At 34.3% G+C, this 12,762-nt stretch overlaps 1 protein-coding gene across 6 annotated transcripts in view; it reads right to left on the bottom strand.

The window, feature by feature from the left end:
- The window catches only part of pgap6 (post-glycosylphosphatidylinositol attachment to proteins 6), a 32,410-nt gene that overhangs the window by 2,221 nt on the left and 17,427 nt on the right, over positions 1 to 12,762 (bottom strand). Inside the window, exons 12-16 of one of the 6 annotated variants that reach the window (XR_007936174.1) lie at positions 11,381 to 11,497; positions 10,414 to 10,661; positions 7,116 to 7,174; positions 6,966 to 7,020; positions 3,564 to 5,900 (exon numbers count right to left, since the gene is read on the bottom strand). Coding sequence is in view for 3 of the 6 variants with exons in the window: in XM_051933400.1 (XP_051789360.1) it covers positions 10,365 to 10,661; positions 11,381 to 11,497 (414 nt within the window). In the remaining 3 variants the exon portion in view is untranslated. Of the gene's footprint in view, positions 1 to 3,563; positions 10,662 to 11,380; positions 11,498 to 12,762 lie in introns of those variants that run through there. The other 5 variants (XR_007936175.1, XM_028814370.2, XR_007936173.1 and 2 more) reach the window with 5 other exon arrangements.

The raw sequence follows: 12,762 nt of genomic DNA, 5'->3' as shown, positions 1-12,762 counted from the left end.
TAAAGTCTGGCTTCAACTGACGATGCAATTGACGATGCAATTTCAATGGTATTCCACCTGATCCTGTCACATCTGGATCACCGCAATGCACATGTAAGAATGCTGTTCATTGATTTCAGCTCAGCATTCAATACTATCATTCCCAGGCAGCTGATCAGTAAGCTGGATCTGCTCGGACTCAACACCTCCACCTGCAACTGGATTCTGGACTTTCTCACTGAAAGACCTCAAACAGTACAGATTGGGAATAAAAGATCTAACACCATCACACTGAGCACAGGTGCCCCCCAGGGTTGTGTGTTGAGCCCGCTACTCTTCACGCTGTTGACCCATGATTGCACCTCCAACTCTGACACAAACCACATTATCAAGTTCGCCGATGACACTACAGTAGTGGGACTCATTGAGAACGACGATGATGCGGCGTACAGAGAAGAGGTGGAACGGTTGGCACTTTGGTGTAAAGACAATAATCTGTCTCTTAATGTTGAAAAGACAAAAGAGTTGATTGTTGACTTCAGGAAGACAAAGGCTGTCCATCTCCCACTCAACATTGATGGCGTCACAGTAGAGAGAGTGAAGAGCACCAAGTTCATAGGTGTTCATATCACAGAGGACCTGTCCTGGACCAAAAACACCAACTATCTTACAAAAAGAGCCCAGCAGCGTCTTTACTTCCTGCGGCGACTGAAGAAGGTGCACCTCCCTAAACCCATACTTACCACCTTCTACAGAGGCACCATAGAGAGCGTCCTGACCAGCTGTATTACAGTCTGGTATGGAAACTGCCATGCCTTCGACCGCAAAGCCCTTCAGAGGATTGTGCGGACTGCTGAGTGCATCATTAAATAAATAAAAATTCATTACATTTATATAGCGCTTTTCTCAGTACTCAAAGCGCTATCCACACAGGGAGGAACCGGGAAGCGAACCCACAATCTTCCACAGTCTCCTTACTGCAAAGCAGCAGCACTACCACTGCGCCACCTGTGAGGACAATCATTGGCAGCTCTCTACCCAGTCTGCAGATCTACACCTCACGCTGCCTTCATAAAGCCACTAGCATCATGGCTGACCCCCACCACCCCTCCCACCAACTGTTTACTCCTCTTCCATCTGGAAGACGACTCTGCAGCATCAGGAGCAGGTCTGCAAGATTGTGCAATAGTTTCTTTCCCCAAGCAGTCCGTCTCCTGAACACCATGCTGCCCTCCTCCACACTGGACTCTTTACTCCACACTCTCTCTGGATTACATAATATTACTTAATACTGTGTATGTTTTTTTAGTTTTTTATATATATATATATATATATATATATATATATACACAGTGATCCCTCGCTATATCGCGCTTCGCCTTTCGCGGCTTCACTCTATCGCGGATTTTATATGTAAGCATATTTAAATATATATCTAGGATTTTTTGCTGGTTCGCGGATTTCTGAGGACAATGGGTCTTTTAATTTCTGGTACATGCTTCCTCAGTTGGTTTGCCCAGTTGATTTCATACAAGGGACGCTATTGGCAGATGGCTGAGAAGCTACCCAACTTACTTTTCTCTGTCTCTCTTGCGCTGACTTTCTCTGATCCTGACGTAGGGGGTGTGAGCAGGGGGGCTGTTCGCACACCTAGACGATACGGATGCTCGTCTAAAAATGCTGAAAGATTATCTTCACGTTGCTACCTTCTGTGTACAGCTGCTTCGTGAAGCGACATGCTGCACGGTGCTTCACATACTTAAAAGCTCAAAGGGCACGTATTGATTTTTGACTTTGTTTTTCTCTCTCTCTCTCTGCTCCTGACGGAGGGGGTGTGAGCTGCCGCCTTCAACAGCTTTGTGCCGCGGTGCTTCGCATACTTAAAAGCCAAACAGCCCTATTGATTTGTTTGCTTTCCTCTGCTTCTCACAGCCTGTGCTCCTGACGCACACTGCTTTGAAGAGGAAGATATGTTTGCATTCTTTTAATTGTGAGACAGAACTGACATCTCTGTCTTGTCATGGAGCACAGTTTAAACTTTTGAAAAAGAGACAAATGTTTGTTTGCAGTGTTTGAATAACGTTCCTGTCTCTCTACAACTTCCTGTGTTTCTGCACAAATCTGTGACCCAAGCATGACAATATAAAAATAACCATATAAACATATGGTTTCTACTTCGCGGATTTTCTTATTTCGCGGGTGGCTCTGGAACGCAACCCCCGCGATGGAGGAGGGATTACTGTATATCTTGTGTACTGCACCTTTTGACTCTGGAGGACAATATTTCGTCCCACTGTGTACTGTAAGTATATTGTTAGGATGACAATAAAGCTCTACTACTACTATTTTCCTTCTATTGGTAATCTCTCCTTATTAAACACACCTAATTCCCAGTTTCTTTATTGTATCAACCCAGAAATTCATAACAGGATAGACTACTGTACTTAGATCTTGACAGATGTTTTCCTAACCCTGAAAGTTTTCACACATGTTTTTTGTAATAGCTTTTGTTGGATCATTCTCTGCTAATGATCACGCAACAAAAATACAAACATTTTTCAAAGGCCTTCTTGTGTTATCTTTGTTAATAATTTTACTGGGATCCAGTTTTTGGAAATGAAGACTACTAATAATGTGTATTAAAATACATGAACAAAATATAAATCACATACAGTACATTCATAAGCACAAATAAGTTGTTAAATTTGGGCCAGAAAAAATTGCACAAATACAAGTTTAATCTATAGAAAGCATAGGCTTACTTGGTTACCAAATGCTAATAAGTAGAGAAATAGTATATGCATAATAATTACATTAGCTACTTTATTATTAGTTTATTATTTAACATGACAAGTGACAAGAGTTATACTTAAGAGAAGCAGCTCCTTTATATCAGTGATTAGTATCAAGCAAAGGTTTACATAATGAAGACATCTCAAAAGAAACGGAATAGTACCATTATAATAATGATTAGAATATCTTGCTCAGTTCTCATACAAAGTGAAAGGCCATGTTGGAAATTTCCCGAGTGAAGTAATAGCTGTAAAATTGTGAAATAACAGCATGTTTAAGGCAGGAGCCAAATTAAACTGTACTGTATTGTCAGTCATGGGAAAAAAAATCAATATTCAGGAACTTCAGAGCAGAAAAGGATAAATAAAAAGGATCACGTAGTGTGTTATGTCAGTGAACACAACCTTACAAGACAAATTTAGAGTACTTTGAGAAGCCTCACAAAGGAACTTAGGGCAAGTGAGTTTTTAATCATTATCTTGATATTAAAAGTGTATATTTGATAGGGTTTTAAAATTCACCATGGATCAAAAGGTTTTAATGCTGCAAGAAATGAGGATTCCCATTACTCTGCCACCTTTGTTTAATAAATCCAAGCTTCTTTAATTCTTCAGCTGCACTGGGTATGTTGTTCAGAATGGAAGACACACAGAACATACTAGAACCTACTATAATCTTCAAAATTTTGATGTCTAAGTTTTAAAGAAGAAGTGATTTTAAAAATAGCTTCCACAGTAAATATGCCACAAAAATAAAAAATATTAATTTTGTATAGAAAAAAAACAACACATAAATCTGGAAAATTGTTTATTTTTTCTATTGATTTACAATATATTACCCATTATTAAGTGAATTTTCCCCACCAAAATATACAGAAATTAATTCAACTTAAACATATACATATTATAAAAATATTACAAAAACTGTCCTTAAATTAAAAATACTCTGGCATAATAGCAGTTGTATCATCTTCACAAATCATATAATTAAATGGCAATTTACCTTAAACTAAATTTTATCAAATAAATCTGTATTATACAATATTGCAATTAGTTTAAACAGCATCAATCACAACTGATAATATTGCTTATTTATCTATGAAAATACAGTTTTCCATGAGCAAATCGACAGAATACAGCACCAGTTTTAGATGTTTTCCCCATATGTAGCATGTGCAGAGTATTTAGAATGAGCATACAGTATAACATCTTGCAAGTAGGTGGTTTACTGAAACTGAAAACATTACAAAAAAAAAAAATCAAAAATGTTTCTTGTTACAAGAAACAAACAAAAAAAAAAACAACAAGACAATATAATGTGACACAAAAAGATATACACACATTTTATTTTAATACACTTCTTAAAAAACTGAAAAAAAAAGTTTAATTTAGTGTGCACAAGTAATGCCGTATGCCACACTGACACTAATGTTGAAACAACCAGCTACGTAAGTGTTTGTACATCTTTTTGAATCACCCTAAGAAAAACAAATTGGTCACACTTTAGTTTAGGTATCCATTACAAATCATCTATTAAAAAAGTATCTATTTTTTATAGACTGTTATTTTTTTAACAACTATACTGTTAATGGTACATAAATTATCACTAAGTGTAAAAAGGCTCAAGAAATAGGTTGCTGACATTTTTCATTGTTTTTGTTAAAATGGCTTATATATTGTATAACATGTAGACTGTTAATAGCTGCTTATAATGGACAACTAAACCATGACCAATAAATCTACAATGATAAACTATAGTCCTTGCAGGACACTGGAAAGCACGTCCAATCTTAGCAAGACACATACAAATAAAGTGTACTAATAAACTCTAGAGACAACAAACCACAAACATTTAATTTAGATGTTTGACACTTCTTTTAGAATCATTACACAAAAGTAACTGAAAGAAACATGAAAAAATGATAAACACAAAAACTACATGTATAACAAAAAACTTAAAAATATAATATACATTTAAGGTTATCAAACACCTAAATAATGTTCTATAACATAAGCTCTAAAATTATTTTACTTCATAAAAATATTACTTTGTTAATTTTCAAACTTCAATTTTATATACTGTATTCTGATAGAGACTGTGCATGAAATACAAAAATCTTTTTTTCCATGAAGGTAAATATGAATACAGCAGTCTCCTAATGCCACAGAAATAAATTGATCAAATTTGTTACACAGTAGATACCTTCTTTGCACTCTTTCTTCAACTGGCCAATGTCTAGTTTCCTGGGAGTACAGACAGGCTATGCAGTTATTCCGAGCATAATTTGATGTCAAATTAACAATTGTAACATAAATGCATTTTTCATTATGAACGAATTTAATCTGCATCATTCTGGTACCTTTGTTTTTGTAATGTAAAACGACTCCTTAGCAGGGGAACAAATATTGTTGGAGGCCTTGTTACAGCTGATCCTTTACACAATTTTAGTCCTACATTGAAATTCTGACAGATATCTTGCCTGTTGCAGGCTCTGGCTTTGTACATTAAGAAAATAACAAAAGACTCAAGGGTACACCAGAGGCACCCTTTCTAACAATATATTTGGTATTTTTAATAAGAGCTTAATTTAAGTGCACCACTCAAAAAACCATTGCAAATATTTTCTTGATATACCACATTCAAAAGCTGCTGTCAATCAGGTCAATAGATAAACAAAGAAAAAGGTTTGTAATTTAAATGTTAAAATTCAAAATTGTCTATCTTTATACATGCCTTGGGAAAAAACATAGTAGTGCAACTGCAAAAATGTATATGTTAATCCATACAAATATAAAATTGTGAAATTACATACAAGGAGATTTGCACAGATCGTAAACTTTTATACTGCTTTACAAAAGATTATACACAGTCTTTTCAAAATTAAAGCAGTTTAAAAACATAATCTTAGCTAGCCAAAATAGCTATGGTGCAAAATATAACACATCACATAGAAATGTTAAACTGTATGGTTTAAGACAAAGGAACAAATCTTATTTAGATTTAAAGCCAACAGTAGAGGTAATAGGAGTTCACTGGCCACTTTTTAAGACCAGTATAACAGAATCCTGAATTCCTGACCTATTGGTCTTTGGTGTTTCAACAGTGTTCTGACATTCAGATATCGTGGACTCATTTACAAAAGAGAAATAAAAAATAAATAAACATACAATGAACCCAAATTCATTCCCATTCATTCATACCTGTTAAATGGATTGGGTATTACTCTACCATACTGTCCTATGGCAGAAATACACTTCTAAAAGATTTACCACAAATACATACTGATTAAATTTTAATACAAAATAAACTACATTTTAAAAATAACGATTTAGGGTAAATGTCCACACTATTCCAGTCTTATTTTGGCCTCAACTGCTAGTAAAGCTTAAGTAAAACTATTAAAAAAAAATTAATGAATATTTTGTGTTTTTTAAGTGTCATTATAACCTACAGTATGATATCTATTAAAGATGGGTAATAAAATGTTTATACTTATCAAAAAATGTGTATATTTAACAACTGTTAACTTCCTTACAATTGCATAATTTTGATAAAGAAAAAATAATTTACATATCTAACCCCATAAGCAGCAATATTGATAAAGTGCATAAACTTCAAAATATGTCAAACATAATCTTTAGCAATGTCAAGTGTTTAAATGTTAAAACAAAACCAAGCTGTTGCTGACACTCTTGATTATGTTTTCCTTAATAGATAGCTGTAGACTTAACCTGTGTTCTACATAGGTAATGTTCTTCATGGTCAGGGGTGACAGCTTATGTTGTATTAACTTTCATTTTACTGTAACAGCTTGATATTTTAACCACATGAACACTTGCTGAATGAAATGTTATTATGCATGTTAAGTTTATCTATCGAATTTAATGTGAGACTTCAGTCTTTCTAAAACATCCTTCACGCAAACCAAATCTGCTTCTTGAAACAAAAAACTCAAAACTGGTATCATTTTAATATGAAGTAGAATTTCACTTTTGTTTTTGTATTGCCTATGAATCATGAAATATATAGCACTGCGAGAGTGAAAGTGATCACTCCAGACATTTCAGGTAACCAAAAAAAAACAGCAAATTTGACTAGTTTTCAATGTGCGATTCATCAAGATAGACTAGCTTAATGGAAGCAATTTGACCTTGCTTCCATTTTTTTTTCAGTTAAAGCTAAAGCATACTTACAGGTCTGCTGCTCAGCCAGTATGGTAGGAAGAATCAAATCAGGTTTGTTAAGCAGCTGGCCGCGAGAGACAAAAAATGGTAAGACTAGTTTTCAGATGAATGTATCCATCTACATTTAGTCAAGATAAATCTATATATAAATGCAAATACCTGTACTATGGAACTGGCTTTTCGATAGTCATCTGGATGTTGGTAAAGGCATAACTGATCTAAGCAAAAGATAAATACCATTTTAAGACAGGTGCCAAAAGTAACTTTGAAATGGAATGGCAAAGCCATATACAGTACAATTTACTGTACAGTACACTTTAACCTATATATAAAGAGAACAAATTTTCCCTTAAAATTTCAACTTTCTGTTTTGCTTTTTTTAATTTGTCAGTAATGGTAACTTATGACACTAAGTTCTTCAAAAGCAAGCAAACAAGCAGCTCCTTTTATTGCACTGAAAAAGTTAATTATCAATATCATTGACTTTTTTCCCCTCTTTCAATCCAGTCTATAATATTAATGCTGAAAGGGAAGACAAGAGTATAAATCCTGAGTAAAAATAATAAATTCCAGTCATATTAACAGTAACTGCTGCAATACTTTCCATAGAGGCTTGTGAAAGTTTGGAGTTACCAACCAAATCAAAATGGCATGTAAATCACTGAACATGCTTACAATGGCAGTGAAAAAACTAAAACGTACTAAGCATGTTTTTCTGGAGGGATGTATATTTCAGGGAAAAGAAACACTAGTGTATGTAAAAACTATTGCAAGCTTTTAAAGTTTCCTAAATTTCGAAATATATTTGTATACTTTACATAAAATGTTTTAACATAAATATAATATTTAACATAACTGCAACTGAATTTGCAAACAGATCTAAAATAATAATTAGGCTTGAAATGCTTCTGAATAGAAAATAAGTTTGATATAAATGAACAATGATACTTGTCAAATAAATAATAAGTGGTGGGTGATGACTTAATCATTGTGTTAGTTTTGACCAACTTACTAAGGTGACATCACAGTTATTTTGCACTGTTTTAAAGTGGCTATGCTATAATATCTTTTCATTTCCATTTTTATGTAATAAATATATGTAACAACTTAAAGTGAGACACATCAGTGTATATATTAAGTTAGGTTTATACGGTCGTACAGAGTATGTGACATTCTTACTTGCATGTGATGATCTGAGTATTACCTGAACCTGTACTTGAAATAACAACCCATTCATACAGTCACATATAGGAATAAATTATTAAGTTTTGTGTGTCAATAATTCACAAGCAAATGCACACAACTAGCATTTGTTTAGGGTAACTTTCTGGCTACAAGCAGTATACAACAAGCCATGGGAAGAAACAACAGACACCATTCTGAATAATGATAAAAAAATATTAACATTGTATCTGCAATAAACCTAATTAAAACACCACAAGATGTACATTTACCAACATTAAAAACTAATTTCCAATCCAAACTGATCAGACAAAAACAAACTCAACTCTAAAAAGCTCCTTTTCAGAAATTGTTCTAGTTTTGTTCCAATCAGTTTTGTTCCAATCATTCATTTCATTTGATTGGTAGATCAGTAGTTGACTGGTGAAATCCTCCTGCTTCTGAACTTTTGTGCTCTGATAAGATATTTAAAAGGTGACATATTTAGGACTCATTTTGGTAGACTTCTTTAATTTTTGAATACAAATGCTAATTAACTTCATAAATTAATGTGGTTTGTGAAACCTTCAGCTGTGTACTTCAACACTATGAAATGACTGCATCATGTTCAGAGATTCTCCTCAAACAACATCCCAATGTGTTGTGTCACTTATGTGGGGTAGTTAGGTATTTCTGACTTTAATTTCAATCTCTCATTTAAACAGAGTACGTATCTGGCTACATTCTCACATGCTATTTAGCAAGTACAGTATTAAAAAGCAGTAAGGGCATTAGTTCTGTATACTGTACTATTTTGGAAAGGAGCAGCTGGTACAGTGATATGAATTGATGGCGACACAAAATAAAAAGAAAACCTCTAATGCAAAGAGAAATCATAAAAACTGATCAAGCGGACGTTTTAAAATTTTACCACTCAAACAATAGCTTTAATTATTTAGAAGGTCTTCATAACATTATATTTTTTCATCCTAAAAATAAACACTTCGCTTTCAACAAGCCAATATTAGTGTCTCCTTGCACTCCATCCATGCCCCATTATCTAGAACAGGGTTGCAGGGCAGATAGAGCCTATCCCAACAAGCAACCAGAACAAAGCAAGAACAATCCCTGGATGGGGCACCAGCCCATCGCATTTAAATAAACTAAAAGGAACACAAACTATTCAAAATTTACATTTAGATCATCTGAACAGTAATGAACAAGTAAGTGTGCTTTTTAAAAGAAAGTATCCCTCTCTGCATGTGAGATGTATAGTATATGTATGGCATCAAACATAAGGCTTCTTGATAAATCCTGTACAGTCTTAAAATTTTCAGTCTAGTGCGGGTATGCTGCATATCAATAAAGCTTTGGGAAAGTCTAAGTTTAATAGTCTTCATACATAACAAATTATTTGCGTCAAAATATGACAACATGACACTGATGAAGTCACAATTTTCCAGTGCCATATTCATTAAGGACATTCTTATAATGCAAAATTAGAAATACTACTATAGCTATAACTCAATCCGAGAACAATATAATACATATATACAAGGAAAACAATTGTTGTAAACTAAAGATGCAGTATTAATTTTCTGATCCCATCTTTAAACTAACACTACCCTAGAATCATTCTAATCTATTATAAATTTGTCAAGGTACAACTTTCAAGGTATAATTTGTGTAAAAGTACAACTCTCGATTGCAAGTGCTTACATCAAAGGGGCATCTCCCATTCACTTTTCCCTGCACAATGTAATTTAAATATCTATAAAGGCACCCTACCTTAATTGTACCATTAAATTTTCAAGTTCTAGCCACACTCTTCTAAAAACCCTTACTAAAATGTTAATGACTATTATTAACTGCTAAAGAAATTCTCAACTACTTTTTGCACACAAAAGGAAAAGTATTCAAACTAACACTATCTTTTGGAAATAGCACAGACCTTTCCTAACCCAAATGTCTCCTTCTTGCATTAACACTACATATGTACATGCTTCACAAGGAATGTTATTATTGTCATGAAATCCTGTATTTTCATTTCTTTTTTTTTTTTTTTAACAGTCTTTTTGAGTCTACATAATACAAATTAATACATACAGTATCAAAAATGTATTTTATTTGCACTTTTGTTTATGTTACTGATTTGAATATCTTTAGTAGTAACCAGACATTTTGGAAGCTGTAGTGTTTCTCAAAAACTCAAAGGGAACCCTAATAAAAATACTGCATCTTTATTTTCTATGTAACAGTGTACAATTCTTCCCGTTCATTGTTACAAATTTGATACCTGCAGAAAAACCTTTGGGACAAGCCCCATGGTTTTCTATGTTTGTCCCGTGGTGGGAGAAGAAAAGCTGCACTGGTAGCCACCATTATGTGCCATAAGCTGTGTGTGTAGTAATAGTTGTCGTCAGTCTCTGCAAATACATATACACACAATCCAATGATTGCTGTTGCTAAACCAGGGATGAGAAAAAAGACCCAGCGCTTCCATGAAGATGGATAGCAGTGACGCCGCTTGACACCACGATATGTCTGAAAAATAAGACATAACAATGTTGTATTCACTATTAGCAAAGATTAATCACTATTTTTCAGCTTTCTTAGAAATACTGTTAATATCTCTAATAGACAAGGAGAGACACTAAGTTCTCATAGCAGACTGACAATCAGGGCTAACTTTATCTTATTTAATTGAATCAAATTTTTTTTAAATAAGAGTCAGGAGTACCTGTGGAACCTAGAGGAGACAACATTACAGAAGTCTCCTTACTTCAGAGCTTGAGTAAGAGTGAGACAAAAATAGCACAGCTGTTTCTATTGTGTGTGTGACACAGTGCACAATCCTTTCAACTGAACTTTATAAAAATGGTAATTGCTTACTTAATTCATACTAAACTTTTTAGTTGTTACTGTTGTAGTCCTCATTAGGGCAGTTCCTGGTTTATGCCCTGGTATTGTGACTTGCTTAACGCTCTTCTTCTGCTTGCTCCTTACCAGTCTGCTTCTTTGGAGTATTCTCCAAAGTTTCTTTTTTATCTACTGCCCTTAACACATTATCTAAAAGTGTACATATATGAATCTGAAGCACAAACTAATATGAGAAAATAATAAGGGACAATATTTTGTTATTTAGAATTATGTTAAAACACTGAAATATGACACAAAGTAGTACATACAGAATGCTATAAAAAGTATTATTAATATGAGGATTTAATATATGCATGGAAAATAAAGCTTGTAATTTCTCTCACCCAAGCTGCTACCATAGTTATAAGAGCAAACAGGGACGGTCCCAACATATTCCATAAGCCTCTTCGATCAAGTTGCATTGACATGGCGATGATCAAACATCCCAACATAAACAGCATCTATAATAATTTAGACAAAACAGATATTTACTCACATATTAAACACACAAAGTCAAAAGAATCAATGTCATGAACTAAGTATAAATCTTGGCAGTATTTAATTGCACTTAGAATTCATGATATGACTAAACAAAACAACAAAAGGATATTTTAGCATACATAAATTAGCTGATTATCCAAATATCTTGTTCTCTCTACATACTGTTTTAATGGTACAAACATTTATGGCACTCTCATTTTATTATTGTATAACTAGGGGGCTTCCCCCATGCGCGTTTCGTTTACCAACCCCTTCCCAAAATAACCCCCCCACCCCACCAGCCAGCACTACGCGCCGTTGAGAAGAGGAGGGCTGAACGCACCCCAAGGAGATATGATCGCTCCTCTGAAACCCCTCTTAAATGGTGATACAATGGTACAATAGTTTTTTTTACCACCTTTTTGCTTGATCAGCTGCTGATTCTGCTGCCATGCTACAATACCTGCATTTCATTTCTATTCTCCCCCTGACATCCTTAAACACTATTCTGTCTCTTTTTGCTGTTCTGTTATTTCACAGAGTAATATTTTCTGTTTGTTTGTGCTAATGCGATCTTTACTCTCCTTTTTTTGAAACTTTCGAAGTTTCTTACTTCCATTACCTATAACCTACTCTGCATGTGCATCACGGGACTTGCTTCCAGTTTTTTTTACCTCCTCTTTGCTCGGTCAGCTGCTGGCTTGCTGTTGTTGCCGTACCATGTGATCTGCATTTCATCTCTCTTCTCCCCCAGACATCCTCAAACACTTTTCTATCTCTTTTCACTTTTCCATTATTTCAGAGAGTAATATTTTCTGTTGTTTGCGCTACTGCGATCTTTACTCTCCTTTTTTTGAGACTTTCGAATTTTCCAACTTCCATTATCTCTAACCTGCTCTTCATGTGTTTCACGGGACCTGTTGCCAAAGGTTGCAAGTATGACGTGACTTGACCATCTCACAGGACGTGAAAAAGTATCTCTATCTCTCTTCAAAAGATCATGTCTCGTTGCAAGTTGGTTTTTTTTTTTATAAGAGAGAGATAAATTTTCTTGTTGTTTCCATCATGTATTTAAATTATTTGTAACCAGTTCTTTCAGTTATCCCTTTCAAACTATGCCATCGGTAAGCAATTAAAAATTTAAAAGAAAGTTAAATGGTGAAACAGTACACATACTACAAGCATTGCCCATTGAAGTTACAGAATATGAATTAGGACTTGCCAATTACTAATGCAATCTAGGGTA

The sequence above is a fragment of the Erpetoichthys calabaricus genome, chromosome 11 (genome assembly GCF_900747795.2).
Source record: "Erpetoichthys calabaricus chromosome 11, fErpCal1.3, whole genome shotgun sequence".
In the NCBI taxonomy this organism is placed as follows: Eukaryota; Metazoa; Chordata; class Cladistia; order Polypteriformes; family Polypteridae; genus Erpetoichthys; species Erpetoichthys calabaricus.
The sequence above is the reverse complement of the archived record's forward strand: the minus strand, read 5'-3'. Positions and strand labels throughout refer to the sequence as shown.